The sequence below is a fragment of the Anthonomus grandis genome, chromosome 1 (genome assembly GCF_022605725.1).
Source record: "Anthonomus grandis grandis chromosome 1, icAntGran1.3, whole genome shotgun sequence".
Lineage (NCBI taxonomy): Eukaryota > Metazoa > Arthropoda > Insecta > Coleoptera > Curculionidae > Anthonomus > Anthonomus grandis.
Window position 1 is genome coordinate 17418227 of NC_065546.1, and position 24186 is coordinate 17442412.

Sequence of the window (24186 nt, forward strand, 5' to 3'; positions counted from 1 at the left end):
AATCCATACTGATTAGGGGACAGCACATTGTATTTGGTCAAAAAAGAGACAATTCTCTTTTTTGCAAGCCGCTTAGGAACCTTGGAGAGGGTAGACAAAATTGATATGGGACGGAAGTTAGAGGGTCGGTCCAAGCTACCACTCTTATAAAGAGGGATAATCATAGCTTCCTTTAAACAGGATGGGAACTCGCCCTGAAGAAATGACTGATTGATTGCCCAAACCAAAGTACCCAAAGCGCTCGCAGGCAGAAGTAACAGCAGACGTGAAGAGATACCATCGGAACCCGAAGACCTATGATTCTTCAAGCACTGAATTGTTTCAAGGACCTCGGTGGCATCTACAGGGTGGAAAAAGAATGATTGGTTGATAGCATTCCAATTAAGATACTGCAATGGATCGCCGTCACTGGGAACTGCTTCCAGTAACTTCTCAGCAATATTAGAAAAATAGTCATTGAAATCATCGGGCCCCAAGTTCGAGTCAACCAACCGCCGACGAGAAGACTGCCTACATTCGTTAACGATATAACCAACCAACTTTCCTTCTGTCTGTTACCGGACGAATCTAAGCGCTCATTGTAATACAGTTCCTTTCTGACTTTTATCAGATGCCTATAAATTTTCCGATAATCCTGAAAATAAGACCTGATGAATTGATTATCAATGGATTTGCGAAGTCTTGCTAAGCATCGCAAATTTTGGGCAGATGTTTTTAGTACCGCGGTGATCCATGGTTTTCGTCTCTTGGATTTAAGTCTAACCAAGGGAAAGCAGATATTTATTTTATCACGTAATGTATAATAAAAGGAAGAAAATGGTTGTGGAGCAGCCCGAATTGCATTCCAGTTAACAGACGAAATGGATTGAGAAAATAAATTCAAATTGTTCCCGCTAAACACTCTCCCAATGCGGCGGCCAGATTTGTTTTTAAAGTCTTTAAAGTCACCAGGGAATTGGACATACACCCCCTCGTGATCCGATATACCCGCTGAGTGCACTGAACAGGTAACACCGTCCAAATTACTGCAGAAATAATCAATAGTGGTCGATGAAGAGGACGAAATACGAGTGGGTGCATTAACATGCATGGTGAGTGCAAATGATTTGAAGATTCCATCAAGAGAAATTCTTTGCGGTAAAGAAACCTCTGAATAATTAATATTAAAATCTCCAGCCAAGATAACACGCGAGTGAATAGGGAGCTGGGACAGAAGACAATCTAACCTGTCAAGAAACAGACTGATATCCCCAGAGGGCGGGCGGTATATACAAATAAGTACAAATTAAACAACTTACAAAAACACACCGAACACTCAAAAACCCGTTCAACTGAGGTATCACTAAACTTATCAACGGTACAGAAAAAGTTTTGAAAATGTCTCCTAATTAGAACAGCATTCTAATTAGAGCTGTCATTCCATGCAGAGAGTTTTTTCTATAATAAACTGACAGTGGTACATACTCATTAATACAAAAACATTCATTAGGTCTAAGCCAATGTTCTGTTAATATAACAATGTCAGGAAAATTAAAATTAGCAAGCAGAAGTTGAAGCTCATCCACCTTATTCCGAAGGGATTGAATATTTAATAAAAATGCACTACAATGCTTTAATTTTGATATTGCAGTTGAATGAAGGGGAGCTTCAACCTCTACGGTCTCATCTATAAAAAAGAGTGAGAACCAGTCACACGCTCAGACGCAATTCTCACGCTTTCGACAAAATTAGGTGATCTATTTAGTTTTAGATGCTTAGAATTATACAGTGGGTTTAGAAAATATTTTTTTATGTGGCCATGTAATATACAAGCCAAATCAGCAAAATGATTAGCATAATTGCATTCAAGTATTCGACTTAGGTCAATGCTGTTTCTATGGAAAGCTTTATATAATGACAGATTACTATTATATACGACACTGCAACCTGGTCCAAAACAAGGGCTTGTCATAACGAGGAAAGTAGTGTTTTTACAAGGAATAATAAAATCGTTAATAATAGATGTCGGAGAATATGTTCCGTTCAACCACAAGATCACCAAATCGTTCTTGCTTCCAATTTTACCAAGATGGCCACATAAAAAAATATTTTCTAAACCCACTGTATAATTCTAAGCATCTAAAACTAAATAGATCACCTAATTTTGTCGAAAGCGTGGGAATTGCGTCTGAGCGTGTAACTGGTTCTCACTCTTTTTTATAGATGAGACCGTAGAGGTTGAAGCTCCCCTTCATTCAACTGCAATATCAAAATTAAAGCATTGTAGTGCATTTTTATTAAATATTCAATCCCTTCGGAATAAGGTGGATGAGCTTCAACTTCTGCTTGCTAATTTTAATTTTCCTGACATTGTTATATTAACAGAACATTGGCTTAGACCTAATGAATGTTTTTGTATTGATGAGTATGTACCACTGTCAGTTTATTATAGAAAAAACTCTCTGCATGGAATGACAGCTCTAATTAGAATGCTGTTCTAATTAGGAGACATTTTCAAAACTTTTTCTGTACCGTTGATAAGTTTAGTGATACCTCAGTTGAACGGGTTTTTGAGTGTTCGGTGTGTTTTTGTAAGTTGTTTAATTTGTACTTATTTGTATATACCGTCCGCCCTCTGGGGATATCAGTCTGTTTCTTGACAGGTTAGATTGTCTTCTGTCCCAGCTCCCTATTCACTCGCGTGTTATCTTGGCTGAGCAAGAGTTGAAGCAGTTAGAGCAAGCAAGAGCTGAAGCAGTTAGTACCAAATCACGAGTCAAGCAACCAGGTTTTAGAAAATATTGAATGTCGTACACATTCCTGGAGTCAGTGACTGTTGATACCACCTGCTGAGTTTTCAAGAGCCCAATCTCCAAAAGGTGATTTCTATATACTAACATTTCTATATACGTGACAAATAGCTCGATAAACTCGCTAGAATCTTTCATGCTGTGAGACAAAACTGATTTTCTCCATCTAGAAGAATAGAGCATATCCTACCAATGACAAGAAGTATATCTTATGTGTCCCTAAATGTTGTCGACTTGATATGTCACTTTTTTATTAAATTTTAAATTTTGACGATTGCAATATTTTATCTCATTTTTTTCAGGAATGCCTTGAAATTATGAAAAAAATAAAGCCAAAAATGTGCTTTTGCGATAGTAGGACTGTAAGTCAAATAGAACGAATTTTACAAACTTTAAAGATGACATCGGAAGTAGTAAATTTCGGCAACCAAATTGCTGGCACTACACATTTTTCCAAGCTCTTTCCATTTAGAGAAGATACCAATTTTCAGCCCTATTTTATTGAAAATGTTGAAAAAGAAGTTGCATTTGTTATGCCCACCCAAGGTAAAGTATATTAATAAAAATGGATTTTGAACTAGAGTTGATTTTATATAACTATTTAAGGAACTACAGGTGAACCAAAACTAGTGTGTGTCTCCCACCACAACATCTTTCTGCAGATGTTTAATTTAATGGAAATTTTTGATAATCCATCAAAGGTTATCTCGTTTCTTCCTCTATCCTGGATTACTCAAACAATACTTGCTTGTACATCAATAGAATATGGAGTAACACGGATTATGACTACGTGTTTTAATGAAAGGGGAGCTTGTAAGATGATTCATGATTTTGTGATTGATCATGCGGTACTGGGAACTGAGTTGGCACTAAGGCTCATTGAGAATGTTGCTGTTAAAGTAATTTGATCCTCTATCATAAACATCATTACATAAACTAAATTTGTTTTAGGATTATAATCTAGCTTGTTTAAAATGTATATTAGTAGGAGTAGTAAATACTTCATTAGAAGATATGATGCTAATGAGAAAAACCTTACCAAATGTGAAGTTTTTACAATCATACGTTGTAACAGAGGCTGGTATAATATCTGGAGTTCCAGCATCAGAGTACGAGTAAGTAATTTTTGAGAATAGCGCAAATATTCACATAAAGATTTGCTGATGCTATTTGAGAGTTTAACTATGTATTGTTATCTTACATTTAATAACGATTTACGAATTTACTTTCTTCTGATAAGAATGATCATACGTATAATAGTATAGGTTTAAATAAATTAATTACTGAAGTTTTTTAAAAAGAATTGTGAAATATTGTTGAGATAATTAAAGGAAGGAAAATAGTACATATATGTCGTAGCATCAATCCTCAATTATCAGTACAAAAAATATAATATACAACCTACGCCACTACAGAGGTAGAGGACTATTGTCATTAGACTACCCTATAAACTTATTAACTTACATACAGAGGATTAATGTAGTCCTATAAATTATTTACTATCTAATGAGGCTTGCATTTAGAATGAATTACGTCTCGAATCTACTAAACGTTTGCCTTTCACACCACAAGGCAACTTCAAGCAAATGGAAAGACTCATAATTGACAATATAAACCGCGTATCTTAAGTAAAATTACGACACCGATGTTATTTTTGAATTGAACAGTTTCATCATAAGCCTGAAGTTGACGGTGCAATGAATTGACTCTATACAGGGTGATTGATAGTTGATGGTACCTTAGACGTTTACGGAGAAGGGAAAATATTTTTTTTTGAAAATTTGGCAACATGGGTTTTAGCTGATGATCTAACGATTAACTTGCTACAATTTTGTCACATTGTCCATGAATAATAAATAGATTCATCAAAACTTCATTTAAATAACTATTTCTTTCCATTTTAATGAATTTTTAGGTCACTATTTAAAAAAAACACCCAAGCGTAGTTACTATTAATCAACTAAATGTCACTGTCAAACATCAATAGCATAGCATTGTTTCATCATGACCTTTCATGGCCAACTAAAGCAAATATGTCAAAATATTCCGATTTTTACAGAAAATTGCTTAGACAGGGATTTTAATTTCCTTTTAGAATATGTTATAATTTACAGGGTGTTCCATTTAAAAAAATGCACTTTTTACCATTTTTGTATCTAGCGGTAAAATCACTAATTTTGAGCAACCCTGTATAACGTAGAACAAATTTTCATAGTGAAAAATAATGTACAATACTTCCATAAATTATGTCTATAATTTCAAGGTTCTGCGCGGTCCAGTGCCGTAGTAATACAAATTTATTTGGATCTATGTTTTCGTCAAAAAATAAAGAAAATACTTAATTTTTTGAAAACCACTAAAGATAGGTATAGAAACACCTTATACAGAACCAATCATAAAGTGATAGCGGATTGGAAAATAAAAAAATATACAGGGTATTCCATTTAAAATAACAAAGTTGCTACTACTTTTTGGTATAAGCGGCAACGCTGCATCGCTAAAAATATTTTTAATCGTTAGATCATCAGCTAAAACCCATGTTGCCAAATTTAAAAAAAAAAATTTTTTCCGTTCTCCTTAAACGTCTAAGGTACCATCAACCATCAATCACCCTGTATATTATTATTATTACTATTATTAAAAAATAACTATATTTTATGGTATTTATATTATATATATTTATAAGTTCTTAATCTTAGTACATGCTTAACAAAGGCTCATCGTTTCCTAATTTAAGAAACGCCTTAGTTGGAAAAGAAATGTATTGAACTTCTTATGATGAGGGTTCATATACAATAAGAAAAAAATAACTTGTTCAGTATAAATTATTATATAAGCAAAACTAAATCAATCAAAATCTAAGAAATATGCTAAAGTTAATGATTGGCCTTAAGAAAAACTACGGAACGTATCTAAAGATGCTGTGTTGAACGTTCAGCTAGATGTGGAGAATCATAGCAAGTTCATAGCAAACATTTTCCGGGTAAGTATATTACAGAAAAAAAAGAATGTTGTTTATTATTAATTAATTAAGTTAAATTAAGGGTGGCTTATGGCAAAATAGGGGTATCCGGGGTTTAAAATTGCCTCCAGCTAGCCCACAAGAGTGGTGTGGGTAAACTTTACCGAATGTGTATCTATAAGCCCACCTGCTTTGCTACCCTCGTGCAATGACCCTCAAAATCTTGGCCCTGAACTGAAAGCAGGAAATATCTCTAAATAATTTAAACCACAACTAATTTAGGTCAGCAAAAGAAAGTTCCTCTTCTTCCTCGGCTACAATGGACTCGCGTCTTTTGACGGCCGCTAATAAAAGGAAGTATTAAAAGGTAATCCGCAAATTCAGCTTTAGTATATTGACAAATAACCTAACCTGTCAAAGTTTAAATGTGATGTGTCAAAGGCTAAATAAAAAAATGGATATTAATCATATGAAATCCACGATACATCAAAACATGGGGGATAGAAACGGATAAAATTTATTCATTTGCTGAATTAATAGTTTAAGGGGGGCAAAATTTTATTTAGTATTATTTGTTTTATTTTATAGAATATACAGGAAAAGTCTATTAACTGTAAAATACAACCAAAATGTTATAATTATTAATAAAATGTATTACGTATTTAGAGGATTATGGAGTTGGGTTGACTTGAAATTCGTAGGACAGTGTAAAGAATCGAAAAAATCTATTCGAGATTTATTAGTGGAACAAATTAAAAAAAAAACTTTTTGTTAATAAAATTTATGAATAAGTAAACCTATGAGTAATTAAATTCAAAAATAAATAAAACACAACTTGAAGTAGTTAATACATGTTTTTTAATTTTTTCTTTATTTTAATATGTCTACACTTTTATTATGACTAATAATTTTCAAATAAAACAGAAATACATTTTAAGTAGGTACATTTTGTTTAAAAATAAAAACTGCTTTTATTGAAAACATGATAAAAGTAATAAAAGGACACATTTATATATTTTTTTCCATAATTAAGTATTATTTTTTTTTTTAACATTAGTAAACTTTGACATTTTGCGTTCTAATCGTTTTTTAATGTTTAAAAAACTAATTTTACGATTCAAATCTCTAGTTCTACGTAAACACAAAAGAACTTCATATGGGATTTCAGTTGTAAGTTTGGCCATTGTTTGATTTGCCAACTTTTTAAATAAATATTTTTCGCTCAGCAATGATGCTCCATGTATGTTTTGGAATTCAACCTCCAAAATCCTAGTAGCATTTAATAACTCCTCATTTCGATATAAAAGGTTTCCTCTGGAAATAAATGTAAGCCAATTCTATGACACTCTGTCAATTGTAATTTTTTTTCTTTCAATACCTAGGTTAAATTTGTCCTTGAATCTGTAGGCCACATATCCTGCTATGTACGTTAAGGCATCCTCGTTAACTCTATCTTTTAACTCGAAAGTTTTCAGAAGTTCGTTACTTTCAGCGTTACCTTCTGCCTCAGAAATATGTATTTCTGTGTATGCCGGCTCAGAAACGTTTTAACAATACCTCTTCCGGGTCAAGAAATTTGTCGGTATCGATATTTGAATTTTTTGTCAGGCTAAAAAGAACTGTTTGCGTTAAACAAACTTCATTTTTGGGGTGGGGTTCTAATGTTACTTGTAAAGGCTTAAGCAAGCACGGCTCTATAGTTTCTTGAGTATTAGTATTTTCTGTGAAAATTGCAGAGGAATTTTTCCCGAGTATGTACCATCTCAGGCGATACACCAAATCTAGGGCACTGGGATGATCATTTGACCCACCCATTCCTCGAATGTATGAAAAAACAAATTTCAAGCACATCTTGGTTCAGCCTTCATGTTAAAATGTATTCAATACCAAATCTCTTTTGCACGTACTCAAATAAACCTATCATAGACCTGTTGGTTAAAATTATACCTTTTTGAAAAGGAAGCAAATATTTATGGGTGCCAACGGTCATACCCAGAACTACATTTGAGACTTGATTTAGTAAGTCTTGTTGGGCTCTCAGTTCTGTACCAAAGGCATTTTTTTCCATGCACCCTGAAAATTTATTTCTTGAATTCAATAAATCGAACCAATCATTAAATAATTGACAAATGTCTGCTACACTTTTCCATGTTACGTTATCTGGCATATATCCATTTTCCCCAAGGTATCTTATCGCTTTTGCATTTGAATTTGACAATAGCTGCACCGCTGGCCTAACTTTTGGTCGCTCTGCTCCAGTAACATTTAAATGGTATTCGGTTATCTTGTGCGCAATTGTTAATTCAGATATTGAACAATCTAGAAGTGTTTGGAAACATACCTTGTCGATTTTTTCCCCGTTTACAGTAAATCCTTGGTCAAGAAGGTGATTACGAACCAGCTTAGTTAAATGAGGGACATCTGTAAACACAAAAATTTTTAAACTTTCATCTGAGGGATGAATGAAATGGCAATTTTTCGTATGTCCAATATTCAGCTGCGACCATAAACCCATGTTCATAGGACCCATGTCGTTGACTATTGCCACCACAGTTAACCCCACATTATACAATTCTATAATTGTACTTTTTATAATGTCAGCTGTCATTGGTTGATCAAATTGAAAAAAAATGGGCTGTTTCCAATTTTTTAATAATCCTCGTATCATTACAGTTTGGGAACTCTTATGAGGTCCAATTTTTTGTTCATATTTATTTTCGATGTCTATTCTGTTGGACACATACACTTCATCAAAGGATAAAATACAAAGTTTATCAATGGGCTTCATATTCGATGTTAAACCCTTTAACATTTTGATAACACTATGTAATATATCAGGTGTTAAATCAAAAGTGGCTGCCCAGATTCTAAGAGTTGAGAGCCCTGGTAGAGGATAGCCATTAGCTCGTACATATCTATAAGCTTTGGGGCTGACACTGCGTAAAGATATGACCGATGCAATGTCCTCCGGGCTCCAATGAACAGTTTTCTTTTCAGGATGTTCCAGTTTTTTAATTTGTCCTGGAGAGAAAATTTTCATTAAAGATGTTTTCATCCACTTCCCTCTTTGATTTTTTTTTTGAAGTCTCTTTAAAAGCATTTTATTTTTTTGCCCTAACACTGAAACTTTTGCTGTGAGTTTCTCTATTTTGTCTAGGTGTTCTTGACATAGATTTCTAAAAATAATTAAACATAACTAATATTTCAAATTATGTAATTATTAATACTAAAAAACTTACATTTCAGTAGAGAATCAATGTCCATATTGATGCTAGTGTCTTCATAAGATACACTGTTTGTGCTCGTCGAGGGTTTGAGCATTGGATTAAGATTTTCTTTTAGTTGTGATGACATTGAGAACTTCGCTAATGGCAAATTTAAAGTTGGCAAAGCATCTTCTTTTAAAATCCTAGTATTCATGGGATTATAATTCAGTAACCGCTATCTTAAAGGCACTTCATAACAATCCTGTTCAAAATGTTTTGAATAAATGCATGCTGAAATCAAGTACAAGTTATTGAGAGGTAAATTCATAAAAATAAAGGAAGGTACCTATTAATAGGGGTAGTATTATAAGAAGGCAACCACTTAGAACAATTTTGTACACCAAATAGTAAAAACTATGCAAAAACTCATAGTCATTAAAAAACACCTACCATTTTTCAGGATAATTTTGTCTCCTCGGTGACACCTAATTACCCATTGTTTAGCAAGGTCTTCTTGTTTTGGAAATCGAAAATATTTTCAGTTCCTTTTGTCTTTTTTGTGTGATTTTTACACCCCAGAACCGCACAGTTCACCATATTGGAAAACGGCACAATACACACACAACATATAATTAATATACTATAATCTTTTAAATAATAATACTCGATACTCGATTTATATAATAAAAAGTCTTCTTAAACTGCCAAACAAACTTTTAAATAAAAATAAATCACATTATATGGCACACAAATAATACATTTTCGCCTATTAGGTATTTACGTTTACGTGCTTAAAAATTCACATCATCTGTTACACAGATGACGCAATGCGCAGAACGAAAAAATGTTTACTCGAGCGGCTGACATACCGTGTTTTGGTGTATCGTGATGAAATCTACAAGTTCACTAGAATTAAGCAATTTATAAAAGTTAAATAAACTGATAAAAACCGGCGGTTTATATCCATAAATACGGTACAATTCATAAAATACCTCGCATATACGCATACACTCAGTTCCCAACAAAGATTATGGCAACAAGGTGCCTCAAAAATTAAAGTAAAACTAGTAAATATATAATTATGCAATAAATTAAATTATTCAATGAGTATTAACAATGGCAAAAATAATGTGTGTGACCTTTGTTTTGCACTTCTAAATGGTTATATTATTCTGTGATACCTGTGGTCCTTGTTCTTGCCCTGCTTGATGGCTAGACGGCCATGGGGCCCACCTGGTCTGTCTCAGGAAAGACAGTGTCATCTGTAGTGGTTGGACAAAGTGATCCAGCCAGTACTACGCCCTATGATGGATTTCAGGATATCCAGAAGAAGCTGTGTGTTCGATGGGGCTCAGACCATCAAATCCTTCACAATATCAGTAATGAATTGAACAAATAGATGAGGAAGCCCAAGTGGTAGTTATAAGGGGGCAAATAGGAGAAGAAGAAGTAAGAGAAAAAAGGCCTAAAAACAAAACTACATGTGAGAAACTGAACTGAGGAATTTCTGAGGTGAGCAAATGCCATGTGCCATGGGCAACTTACCCAGGTTGGAATGTGGCCTTTCTTTGGAATTTTTATGACAAAATAACACAGGAAACCTTAAAAATTCTTTAGTCTGTTTCTTTAAAACTGCCCTTGACCAAACTTTAATTTGCTTTGTAAATCCTCTCAAAGCGAAACCAGCAGGTCCACCAAAATCCTTTTTTTTATTCATGGGAATTGTCCATGAATAAAAAAGGATCATTTTACACACTTGATACTTCAATAACTATTTTGTTCTCTGTTATGTCAGATAATAACTTGTAAACTTGTCTAGCAGATAATAACCGAAGATGTCCGATTAAGTAGATCTCAGGATTACTGGGCTTATACTATGAAACTTTTAGTTTATGTAAATATATAAACCAAATAATCCTAAGAATTTAAGACAGAGAATACCAGAGGGAATAAAACGTATTCCTCTTCAGGTGATCGAAAATATGTCTCTGCAAACGATTTATCGACGTCTAAAATGATGTATAACCAAATTGGCAGCAAAGAAACGCACAAATGTTAATACTTATTGACCGAAAATCCCAAGATTTTTTCACAGTATAAAAGCCGGAATCTGAGCATTTCATCATTAAAGAACTGTATACGTCTGGTGGCATTTATAATCCGGTATTCCAGTGTTTAAATGCGATTTTTCCCTTTGAATTTATAAAAATTAAAACTATTAATTATTTATACACGAAAGTGCATATTCGACGCTTTATAGAAATAACGATGTAGGCAATCTTACTGTTGCTTTCTATTGTGGGACTTATTTTTAATTTTTTTTATGTCAAAAAAAGTTTTATTTTTACTTTGTGCTGCGTGAGGGAGATCCTTCCTTCTCGTTGTACTTACGAATTACGCAAATAGGTTCTTGAACATTTTAAAATTTACATTTTTAACTACATTTTGTAGTAATTATAAAACACAATAATTTGAATAAAGTATGTCAGGTACAAGAGCGATGGATAATAGTCTAGTCTACTTGAATTTGGAAAAAAAATGGTTTTTATCATATTTTTAATTTTTTTTAAGCATTTTCTTTTTCACTGTCTTTTCTGATTTTTCTTGATGTCTATGTTACTCATGCATCAAAGTAGGTTATTTTTCATACGGAGAGCCGCAATCCGTTCAGTAACCACGAACTTCTAAATATATCTGGACTGCTAATGCATGTGGCTACGATACTCAAAAATGACCATGCATGGTGGCCGCCATTTTTATAGGGTTTGTGTCCTTTTGATGTTGGTCACTGTCGAAAATTTTAATGTTACCAACAAAAAATATATTAAATATCGGTAATGAAGTTGACGACGCTGACGTTTGACGTGTGAGTATAGCGTATTGCCCAGTTTTTGGGGATTTGTAAACGACGCTTGGTTATATTGTCTGGAACAGGCGATGTATCTTTCTCCTTATTTTATACGTGAATAATGTATCACTATCTTTATTTAAAAGTATTTGGTTCAGTTTCTCAAAACCGAATTATTGTGAATTGTCCATCTGTGTTGTTTATAATAGAATCATATATTGAGTTGTTGACAGAATAATATATTTTTACTATATAAACCCTTGATAATTACAAACCCTCATAAAATCATCTATATTTTGATTCTTATAGATGGTTGTACCTATTAATGTGGAAACACTGTACATGGAAGGAAAGTAAAACTCGTAATAGTAAAAATAGAATGAAAATAAGTGTTTTAATTGAATTTCTTAAGTAAATACAAGCAAAAATTTAAATGAATATCATGATTTTCATCGTATTAGTATTTATAAGATTCAAGATTATCAGAATGATAAAACAAATATTTTAAAGTGCATGCATCTATTCCAAGTTGATTGAAACTTTGTCTCATTTTAGGTGAGGATTTCTTTCTTCCATAAATTTTAACGAAATTCTTAAAGAAGTACCAGAAAAATCAAAACTCTAACGCAACTATCTTAAATTCTTACCTATATGTAACTTTCTATTTTGTATTTTTGTAAACATAACCTTTCAAGAACTTTAATTGTTTTGTTTCCCTACAGTTGGCACAACTAAAATTTGTCGGAGTGGCCAACATCGAAAGGACACAATCACGCAAAATGGCGGCCACCTAGTAGTGGTCATTTACTTTTCATTGAATTGGCAGTCCAGGTATATTTATAAGTTCGTGTCAGTAACTCCTACGATTGATAGTATTTGATCCATCTAGACATCTGCTTGGAGGTGCGCATGTACAGCGACGAGTAAACACCACGTTCATATCGCGTCCATAGTTTTGGAAATTTGTTCCTTACTCTCAGCTTATTCAATAGCTATAATATTATATTTTCCTGATTGTTAATAATGTCCCGAAAGGGTTGCAAGTCTGGTGGGACACCGTCAAAGCCTGAGGGAACTTCAGGCATGGATTTTCAATCGCTTAGTGCACGTATAGAGGACATGGCCGCCAAATTCACTTCAGAGCTGTCACATTTCAAAAAGGAGCTGGCTGATAAAAATGATGGTAAATCTAACTTAAAGTTCCTAACAACCAAGGTAGGAGAATTATCCAACTTAGAACACAGATTTTCCGTATTCGAATTATTAAATAAGAAGTTGAATTAATTAAGACCGAGGTCTTCAGGTCCAAGATGTCTGCCAACAACAACACATTACTCGTACATAGCGTTGACGAGAAAACACAAAATATCAGCGAGGCCCTTGTTCTATTATTGACCACGAAAATCGGCATTCCAGTTGAAAAATCCGATGTCAATTTCTGCTACCGATTGGAAAGAAAGAATTCGACTGCGAAAACACCGAGACCTGTTGTTGTAAGTTTTGTTCAACGGTGGGTTCGCAATCGGGTGTTCTATCTAAAAAGAAACTTAAAAGGTTCAACGATAATAATTTCAGAACTTCTTACAAGTGAAAACTTAAGCATTTTTAAGAGAGCTCGCGATCTTTATAAGAATTCCTGCTGGACAATAAAATATTTAAATAAGTGACGCTTTACACTTAATGAGTGAAACTAAGTATTTTTTGTGGAACTCTTTAATATTATCATTGTTTGATTATGGTGATGTAATCTACAATAATGCAATTACTTCGGCGGTTTCATCTTCTATTCAAAAAGTGCAAAATTCTGTTTGCGTTTTTCCTTTAATATTTGCTACATAAGTCATATTACTCCATATCTTAATATTCATTTTATTCTTTCAATGTCAAATAGGCGCAAATATCACATGTACTCTTTCATATACAGAATTTTAAAATCGGGAAACCCACCATATCTAAGAAAACTGTTCAATGTGCATGAACACAACCATAATACCAGACGGTTTAATATTTTTAGGGTTCCTCAGCATACAACAGCAGCTTTTCAAAAATCATTAAGTTACGTTGCAGTTCATTTGTGGAACAATTTGCCTCATTGTGTTAAAGATTATTCATTTTGTTCTTTTTCTGCGTTTAGTAGTATAAGTATCTCCATAAATCAATTGGCTATGGTGCCATATGGTGTATATATTGTTTTAATTTACACCTTGACGAACAGTAAATACTCTACAGTATCACCTCAATTCAAGAAAAGAGTTTAGAGCATTCCTTCTCAATGTCTGTCATATCTATTACTTTTCTTACTTATGTATACATCATAAGATATATATATTAATATAAGAACCAACTTATATATACGTAGCGCCACCTGATGAAAACATTCTTAAATACAAGCCATATCGACTAAAATATGTAGTTTCCTAAGTTTTTTCAACTTTGTTGATCGAAGGCTTTTATTGATTATATTGTTCTTTTAATTCATATTATAAGATAAAAAATAATAATATATTTCGTATATTTACTAATATATTTCGTATATTTATATATTTAATATATTTAATAATATATTTCGTATTTTTTTGTTTATTTAGTAAATTCGTATATTTACTTATGTATACATCATAAGATGTATATATTAATATAAGAACCAACTTATATATACGTAGCGCCACCTGATGAAAACATTCTTAAATACAAGCCATATCGACTAAAATATGTAGTTTCCTAACTTTTATTGATTATATTGTTCTTTTAATTCATATTATGAGATAAAAAATAATAATATATTTCTTTAACCGTCAGTTGAATAACTTGCCTGTTGCCTGTGTTTATATTTCTGATTTAAATAGCATTTTTTTCTAGAGATAAATTAGATGACTTTCAAGCTTATAAAAAACTTGTTATTTTAACGTTTATTAATAGTAATTACAAAGTAAGTTGTCACTTAAAACCTCAAATTTTACTCACAAGCTCAAAACAGGCTCCTTCTCTGCCAGTTACTGGACAAAAATGTTGGAGAAATGGAGCAACATAGTCACATACATACACAAATATTTCTCACTCGAACATTTTGTGGTTCATTTTTCGATCTTTTCTGTTCTCCTTCTTATTTGCAGTACGATATGTTAGATTTTCAAAATTTCAACACAACCAGTATCTTGAATCTTTATACAATCTCACAGAATTAAATCTATTTGTGAACCCACTGACCAATAGATTTAATTCTTTAAGATTCTATAAATATAGAACATATAAATATAAATATAGATATAAATATAGATATACAGGATGTCCCGAAAGTAATGGGACATAGAATAACAATAGGTTTCTTACGTCAAAATAATGTAATTGAGGTCAACTTGCCTTATCCTAACTTTAATATTAACTGAAATACAGGGTGTCAAAGTATTATTTGATTTATCGTTTTTTTCTCATAGGTCCTGAACCCACTGACCTACTGACATGAAATTTAAAACACATGAGTCTTTTAAAGAGAAAAATAAAATTTCTTATAAAGTTTTTGTTTTTTCGGTAGCGTGCGCTCGTTGCGATAGTTTTTACTTTTTTAGAACTCCTAACTTTTTTTTTCAGCCCCGTATATCAGTTTAAGATATATCAAAATAACTTCCTTTTTTAATTTTACATAAAAAATGTATACCTTGAATTGAATTGTCGAAAAGGCAGTTGTGCATATAGGTCTCCTAATGGACCCGTCATGCCCCACCGGGGGTTACCAGAGCCCAACGGCCTTACAGAAACCGATAAGGCTCTTTGGTCTGAAGGACTTAAAGTCGCTCGGTACACTGAAAGTGCTACCCAAGTATTTGAACCTGGCCAAAGTTTACTGAATAAAATACAAGTTGCTTCACTCGGCTCCACGCGCCGAATTACCTATTCACCGCCCCTCACTTCATTTGCCGGGCGACGCTCCTACAATCGAATCTGTTGAGTTACACAGTGAGTAGAGTTTAAATCGTTTTGATGTGCGAGCGTTTTATTACTAGTTGTACCGGGTGGACTCAGTGGACTAGCAAATTATTATAATCTATTATATTAAAATGTCGACTTATTGTTCGGTAGACAGTTGTTTTACAAAGCGTGGAAGTGGTTTAATGTTTTTTAGATGTCCGAAAAATGAAAATAGGTAAGTACATTGGAATTAGTTGTTTATTAAATTCATGATTGCATTCCTAGTTACTTTATAATCTGGTTCCTGTTTCTTTTTTTAAATTAATATAAAAAATGGATTATAGGTGCCAACTCTGGAAAGGTATTTTGGGATTTACTGGCGAACATAGATATGCCGATCTTACTCCTGAACAATGTTATAAAAGGGTTAATATCTGTAGCTTGCATTTTGCGGAGAGCAGTCTTAGACCCGACGCAATTCCTACATTGTTCCTGACCAGAGTATCGACAAGTATGTTTTATGTTTTCTTCTAATTTGTGCACTTATAATTGCAATATGTATTATAGAAGATACCTTTTAATATTTGCAATTTTTTGGTGTATAGGGAAATCAGAATTATTTACAAATTTACATACTATTTTTCCAGGCACAGATAATTCTAACATCATTGCAAATCACACATTAAGGAAGGAATTCAGTGACGCTTCCGTGCAAACTGACACTCGGATGCAGGTTAATGTTTCTGTCCAGACGGATGTATGTAATAATACAGGTAAGTGACAGAATCGGCACTGTGAACTTTTTTATAATATGCAAAACAATTACACTTGCACTATACTTAAATGTTTTACTTAAAGTACAATAAAAATTAAAAAAAACCTAGTAATTTAATAATGAATACGACGCTACCCCTATAATAGTTTTTTAGCTCCTGAGTAAAAAAATCTATATTTTTTGTTAGATTTTATTATTTCAGTTGGGGTAAAGTTCAATAAATTTCAAAAAACATTACCTTAAATTTTTTTAAATTATTTTAATCTTGTTTTCAGTTAAATGTTAATGTTGTATTAAAACAGGTGTCGTATATCTAAAATAAATGTTACTTTCAAGATAAGTTCTGTCAAACGTCAATGAAGATTTCGGCAATGACTCCAAGAAAAATTCAATTAAGAAAAGAAATTAAAACTCTGGAAAAGGAAGGCTCTCACAAATGAATATAAACAATTTGCTATGAGTTTATACCTTGTTGGACCAAAACCCTATAAAAAAATGTCATCCGTGTGCCGTTTGCCGTCAAAGTCCACTCTTCAACGTTTCACAAAAAACTGGCCAATAAATCCAGGATTTAATGATTTTATTTTTCGATTAACAGAATTGAAATCGCGTTTTTTAAATGACAAAGCAAAAGACTGTTTTTTATGTATAGATGAGAATGAATGAATCTCCAGCGATGTTGCCAAGGAATTAAAACAAATAAACGCTTTAAATTATTGAGTCTAAGGCTGTATTTTGTGTTTAGAGTGTGTTTTATCAGTTTTTTGTTGTTTTCGTGCTTTTTTGGATAAAATTAATGCCAAAATAAACGATCATGGTGCATTCTTGTGTAGTAAAGAGAGTAGAGCATTAAAATCCAAATTTCATCGGTAAGTTTATTTGTTTACGTTTAAACAGCAAAAGACTTTTGTATTTTTACCACCAGCGTCGTCACATGAAAAATATTACGATTAATTAATTATATAATGACATTTTTCGCCTCTATTTAAAATTGCACAAGAGCGACGAAAACCACACATATAGATATAGAAAATTATTTGTACACTACACAATCCTTTCTCCATCCTTTTCTCTCTCACTACTAATTTTAAAACAATAAAATTCCACATTATTGGGCTAATTATGAATGAAACATTACGTTTATTACTTATAATGTCTTTGGTAATGCTATTATTAGTCTGACAAAATAACAAAAACGTCAAAAAGTGTAGTAATCAACCATTTAAAATTCAAACATGTCATTGCTTGGTAGTTATGTCTATCTTTAGTTGTTAAGTTTAGTAACAGTAATATATGCATTTTTTCACACAAACTTTTGACTTTGATTTAAAAATAAATCCTAATGAAACCAGTCGTACCAAAACAACCTTTAATAAGATACCTAAGTACCTAATTATTAACAAAAAAAATTTAACCATTTAGTTCTTGAATTAGGTAAACTTTGATAATGTAAAATTTATTTAGTTTGTGGTTATAAAAACAAATAATTTATAGTATTATCAATTTACATATTTTTCCCAAGTAGGTACATTAAATAATAATTTTATTCCAGATAATAAAGTTATTATAAAATCGTGCTCCGTCTTCCCCTACAGTTCGAATTAAACGAAACTCGTAAAATAATAGGTACCTTTTACCAGAATTCCCCTTTACATTTTTTGCTAGTTCCCCGTCGGCGAAGAGCTCGGCGGCCTGCCTTTGAGATCGAAAGATAAAAGGTTTTTCGCCGAGTGAAGCAACTTGTATTTTATTCAGTAAACTTTGACCTGGTGCGCGTGAGTGCTGGGCACTCCCCGACTACATGGTCAACGGTTTCATCCTCCTCACAGCACCATCGGCATTCCGGGTTGTCCGCAATACCCTTAGTATGGAGATGGCTTTTTAAGTGCCAGTTACCGGTTAAAAGACCTGTCACTAGCCGAATTTCGCGTCTTTTTAGGCGTAGTAGATTTTTGGTGAGACAGGCAGAGGGCCCACCTATATGCGCTTTGCCCTGTCTCATACCAGGGGAATCAGTCCATCTTCCCGCAGACCCTTCATTGACGCGACCGCAACGCATTTGGCGATACCAACTATGGGTTCCGGCCCCATCGGCACATTCGCGGATCCCAGTCTGGCAAGAGAGTCCGCTTCCTCATTACCTGCATGGCCTGCGTGGCCAGGTATCCAGACGAGCTGGACCCTGCATCCAACCTGTACCAGTTTTTTCAGGACTTTTATGCACTCTAGTACAAGCTTGGAGCTTACCTTTGCGGCCGTGATAGCCTTAATGGCAGCTCCGCTGTCCGAGCATATTGATACGACTGTATTGCGGTGTCCGCAGCTTAGGATTTTCTCTTTTCTTTAGCATGATCGCAGATCGTGCCAGGAGAGTTTGGGATCTAACTTGATTCCCAGAAATCGAACTGTCCTGGAGTAATGCAGCTGCACTCCACCTAGAGATATAACAGGGGGCGTGCCAAAGTTACGTCTCCTCGTAAATAGTAGGAGCTCTGCTTTTTTGGGGTTAATCCTGAGACCCCCCGAGAAGCACCATATGTCCACCATACGCAGGGCTCTCCTCATAGGGCCCCGCATTGAGACGGCGTCTTTCCCTGGGCAAAGGATTACCAGATCATCAGCGTAGGCCTGTGTGTATAGTCCAGCATTGTTTAAAAGAATTATCAGGCTGTCGACCACAAGGCATCACAAGGTAGGGGACAATACTCCTCCCTTCGGGCAGCCCCTAGCCGCTAACGTTTCGACTATCTCGTTGTTGGGCTGGGCAGATACATGACGTTTCGAGAACATGGCCTCTATCCAGCTAACCAAACAGGGTTCTGAGCCGCGGCTCTCGAGTTCTTGGCAGATTAATGCGAAAGGGGTGTTGTCGAACGCCCCTTCAATATCTAGAAACGCACCCAGACAGGCCTTGCCACTACCCAGAGCACCCTCCACCTTCCTAACGAGGTGGTGTAGGGCCAGGTCCGTGGATTTGCCCGCCTGATAGGCGCATTGATGCACATGCAGTGGTTTGTTGACCAGGATCCTTTCCTTAAGGTACCGATCAATCAGCATCTCTATCGCCTTCAGCATAAAGCTGGTAAGGCTGATAGGTCGGTACGATTTGGGCTCTGTAAAATCGCTTTTTCCGGGTTTCGGAATGAAGACGACTTTCACTTGACGCCATAACTTTGGGACGTAGCCCTGAGCAAGGGACGCCCTGAATAGTCTGACTACGTGTAGGGTTAGTACTTCTAACCCGTTTTGCAAAAGGCATGGATATAATCCATCCATACCCGGATGGATGGTATATATGGAAATGTATACCTTATTAAAGTCACTAGAAGCACCCATTTTCGACATAATCACCATTTAAAAAAATGTTTAAAATAATATTTATTTACTACTTTATTTAAATCGCATGTTTGGCAGTTGGCGTTGGAGACAAGTGGTTGTATTATTTATGTGAAAAGTTTTTCTCTTAAGTTTAATCATTTTAAGAAATGCCTAGGCATAATTTGTTTACCAATTTGGAGATGCGTGATGCTTTGTGTTTACGCGCAAGTAAGTTTTAATGGACGGCATGCAAGATGGAGGTATCAGGAAATATTTCGCAAGAACAGAAAGAAGAAATTTTAGTCCGCGTAGCAGAAAATCCCGGGTTAAGTACTAGGCGAATAGCGGCAGCTACAGGTGTAAGCAAATCATGTGTTGGCAAAATACTTCAGAAAGAATTAGAAGCCTCTATCAATTTGTTCTACCAGTTTACACCAGTTCAGTGTTTGATCCCACCAAATTTGCCAGACAGAATGCAGTTTTGTCGTCAGTTTAAAAATATCCAAAACGCAGATCCAATGCTTAGCAGAGTGTTATTTACAGATGACACACGGTGTATTTAACTTTAGAAATGCTCATATGTGGGATACTGAAAACCCCCATTCAGTTGTCACTCGTCATTTCCAGCATGAATTTAAAGTTTAAATTTTAACTATTAGTTAAAGTTTAACATTTGGTTTGGTATTATTGGAAACCATATAATAGGCCCCCATGACTACCACCTAATTTAACTCGTACGCAATTACCTTGACGAACAATATCCCGAACGATAGATTGGCCGTGGAGGACGTTTGCCACAGCATAAAGAAACTTATCGTATAAACGTTTCTTTATGCTGTGCCTTTGCCTTGGCTGTATTTAGGGATATTTAAAATCAATTGCTTATGATAGTTCTATAAATCATCTAAATGAACTAAATGTAAAAATTGTGAATTAAATATATCAAAAAATAATGATAATTTTCTTTTTAAAATACGGCAGTCATTTGTTATTAGCGTATTTCAAAATGCATTGAAGTTAATGGAGGGCATTTCGAACAGTTGTTATACTAGCGTTATGTGATGTTTCTCTGTTTATTATTGTTTTTGGTATATTTGTTTGAAAATAAAATTTAAAAAAATGAATAAATATTATTTACTATGGTTATGATATAAGAGTGAACAAAAAGTCGTAATATTTTTTTTATTTAGTAACTATTCAAATTTTACATAAATATCAATAATCTTAGGTATTAATTTTATTTTATTTAGGATTGCATTGCTAAATATCTAGTAAATTTAAGTCATTCACATATTATGAAAACCTAAAATTGCGATTATTTCGAAAATTTTTGCTCCTAGCGACTTTAATAAGGTATATATTTTTTATGTAATATTAAAAAAGGAAATTATTTTGTTACTTTTCAAACCAATATACGGAGCTGCAAAAAAGTTAGGGGATTTAAAAAACACAAAAAATGTATACGAAATTTTATTTTTCTTTTTAAAAGACTCGTATGTTTTAAATTTCATGTCAGTTTATCATTTGGTTTAGGACCTATGAGAAAACAACGATAAATCAAATAATACATTGACACCCTGTATTTCAATTACTATTAAAGTTAGGATAAGGCAAGTTGATCTCAATTACATTATTTTGACGTAAGGAATCTACTATTGTTCAATGTCCCATTACTTTCCGGACACCCTGTATAACTACATGATATGACTACATTCGCATACTTTCTCTAGCCATAATTATGACTTAATACGCCAAAATGCTATAAGATATTGGAGGAGATTATTATTATTAACTTCTTACATTATTATATAGGGAAGTATTTTTGCTGATGCCAACTATATAATTTATTGGTACCAAGTCTGTAGAAACCTGACTACTAAGACTCAAAATGGAAAAACGTAGGTTAATGCGGACTAGTCATTGGTTGGAAAATGCCAACTGATCAGACAGAGTTAACCTCAAGCTTTGTTAAACTGAAGCCATAAAAGTTTTGCAAGATTAAAAAAAGGCTACAGAAATAAATGAGTATCCCGCACACGAGTATTTGAATAGTGTAAACGGTTCAAATAAGAAGGTGAAACGACTAAAAATAAATGGCGTTTGGAACAGCCTAACATTAAAAATAAATAAAATATTTAAGTGGTAAATTAATCCATGCTGATCATTGTTTGAACGTTGAATGAGAATATGGGAGACTATTATTCAATCAACGGTTGGAACATTTGAGGGCTCGCTGAAACGACAGGAATCAATAATTAAAATATTCCATAGATTTTGCATGAGTCCTTTAACAATGTGACAATATAAATATTTAATAAACATTTTTATTTGCATCTTATTTGACAGCGTGATTACTTATAATCAATAATAGTGGTTTTTTACATATGGTCCGGAAACAAAGAAGCTGTCTACGAAGACAAGAGCCCAAACCCCGGGATAAGCATATCCAAATTCGAAGCAATGATATTTTTTTTTACATTCAAGGCACTTCCTGGTATCATAGTATCCTTAATGGTAAAACGACCATTAAATTTTTTTTACATTATAACATCTTTACCTCATTGGCAGAAGATTGGAGAAGTTCTGGGACTTTCTGCACTTCATTGTGCATTATTTCCAAAAGCGTTTCAAGCTTCCATATAGCAGAGCTGAAGACATTTAAATGTTTTATATTGAGCTTTAAATTAATATTTTTTATTAGAGATTTTTGTTTTAAATTGATTTTTAGGAATGCTTTCTTTATGCGTAATTTAAATATTTGTTTTATGATGGTGTCATCTGCAAAACAGATGTTGTATAAAAGCTGTCCATTTATTGTAACGCTTTCTTTAACGCTTCTTGAAATCTCATCTTTGATAAAAAAAAGTTAGAGTTATTGTCAGTATTAAAATATCAAAAAAACTGCAAATTTTATGGATCAAATTTCAACTTTTTTTTCCTCGGTATCCAATATAATATCTTCATCTATGTTTCTAGAATAGCATTGCAGAAACCTACATCAGTAGGAAGACTACTAAAAAACAGCAGAATAAAAATCTTAGATACAGAAACTCATTTACCTCTTGGACCTAATGAAACTGGAGAACTTTATTTTTACGGAGACGGAATTATGTTGGGGTTAGTAAAAAATGCAAAATGTTAAAACATATTTTTTAACTTTTAATTTCAATTTAGATATTTTAAAGATAACACTCGCACAATGACGTCATTAGAAAAAGGCTACTTCAAAACAGGCGATTTGGCTAAGTACGATGACATAGGATGGATTTATCTTGAAGGAAGAATTGAAGATATTATTTACTTTGATAAGTATACGTGAGACTTTTAAATATTTTAAATACAACATAATAATTAATTATATGTTGATTATTGTAGAATAATACCAAAACCTTTAGAAGAAAGTTTCGTATCCCACCCATACGTTTATGATGCCGTAGTTATAGGTAACAGCATGGAACTTATTGCTTGCATCGAAAAAAAACCTGATAATAGAGTCTTGACCTCAAATCATTTAATGGCGTTAGTACATAATATATGTTAAGAAATAATAATTTAAAAAATCATTTTTATTAGTTACTTTGCGAGGAAACAACCCAATTACCACAGATTAATAACTAGCGTAATTTTCTTTAACGAATTTCCGAGGACCGATGCTGGAACTATCAAGAAAAGATTATTAAGAGAGCAACTGCTTAAGGTGAAGCTAGAATACACAACGAGCTTAGCTAGTATTACCACTTTTAATGCAAGCAGTAGTGCCTGGGAAGGGAGTACGTCTTTAAAATCAGCAGTATCTATAAAACAGTCTTTAACTGAAACAAAAGACGAAATAAAGAAAAAAAATTAAAAAGGAAAAACCCCACATGTACACTTTTTTGTGACGAATAAATTCTCTTAATTGAATTGGTAGTTTTATTTTCATAAATGGTTCTAAACTTGGCCATTAATAATTTTTGCAAAACATTTATTATAGAATATCATCTATTCCACTTTGAGAAAAAATAAGTAAAAAATGAAGATATAAAAATCTTCTTAAAGATGGCTTAGAGAGGCTTAACTAAAATCTAATGGATAAATTGATGAAGGTCTTTAATCGAAGCCAATACTGCGATTATACTCATCATCACAATAAAATTTAAAGAACAAATCTAAGAAGCCAGAACGGGTCAAAAGACTATCCCGGTTATCTCTAGGAAGGACTCTGTTTTAGAAAATAAGAGTTCCGTTCCGGTTCTAAAACTTTAATCAGATATAATCACCAAGAAACCAGAAAAACTTGAAGTGGTCAGCTTTTTAGTGTGTATTCTATATGGGGTGAGGGTACCTAGCCCATTAGGATAAGCCAATTGCCACATCTTGGAGCGCGTTTAATAATTTTATTA

At 33.5% G+C, this 24186-nt stretch overlaps 1 protein-coding gene across 2 annotated transcripts in view; it reads left to right on the top strand.

Annotated features, from left to right (window-relative positions):
• LOC126745031 (luciferin 4-monooxygenase-like) overlaps window positions 1-23707 on the top strand; it is a 26499-nt gene extending 2792 nt beyond the window's left edge. Inside the window, exons 3-9 of one of the 2 annotated variants that reach the window (XM_050452684.1) lie at window positions 3092-3335; window positions 3396-3688; window positions 3741-3904; window positions 22781-22921; window positions 22979-23119; window positions 23180-23323; window positions 23378-23707. In XM_050452684.1, the coding sequence (XP_050308641.1) occupies window positions 3092-3335; window positions 3396-3688; window positions 3741-3904; window positions 22781-22921; window positions 22979-23119; window positions 23180-23323; window positions 23378-23651 (1401 nt within the window). In that variant the 3' untranslated portion in view covers window positions 23652-23707. The remainder of the gene's footprint in view (window positions 1-3091; window positions 3336-3395; window positions 3689-3740; window positions 3905-22780; window positions 22922-22978; window positions 23120-23179; window positions 23324-23377) is intronic. The other variant, XM_050452695.1, reaches the window with a different exon arrangement.
• Window positions 23708-24186: the final 479 nt, after the last annotated feature.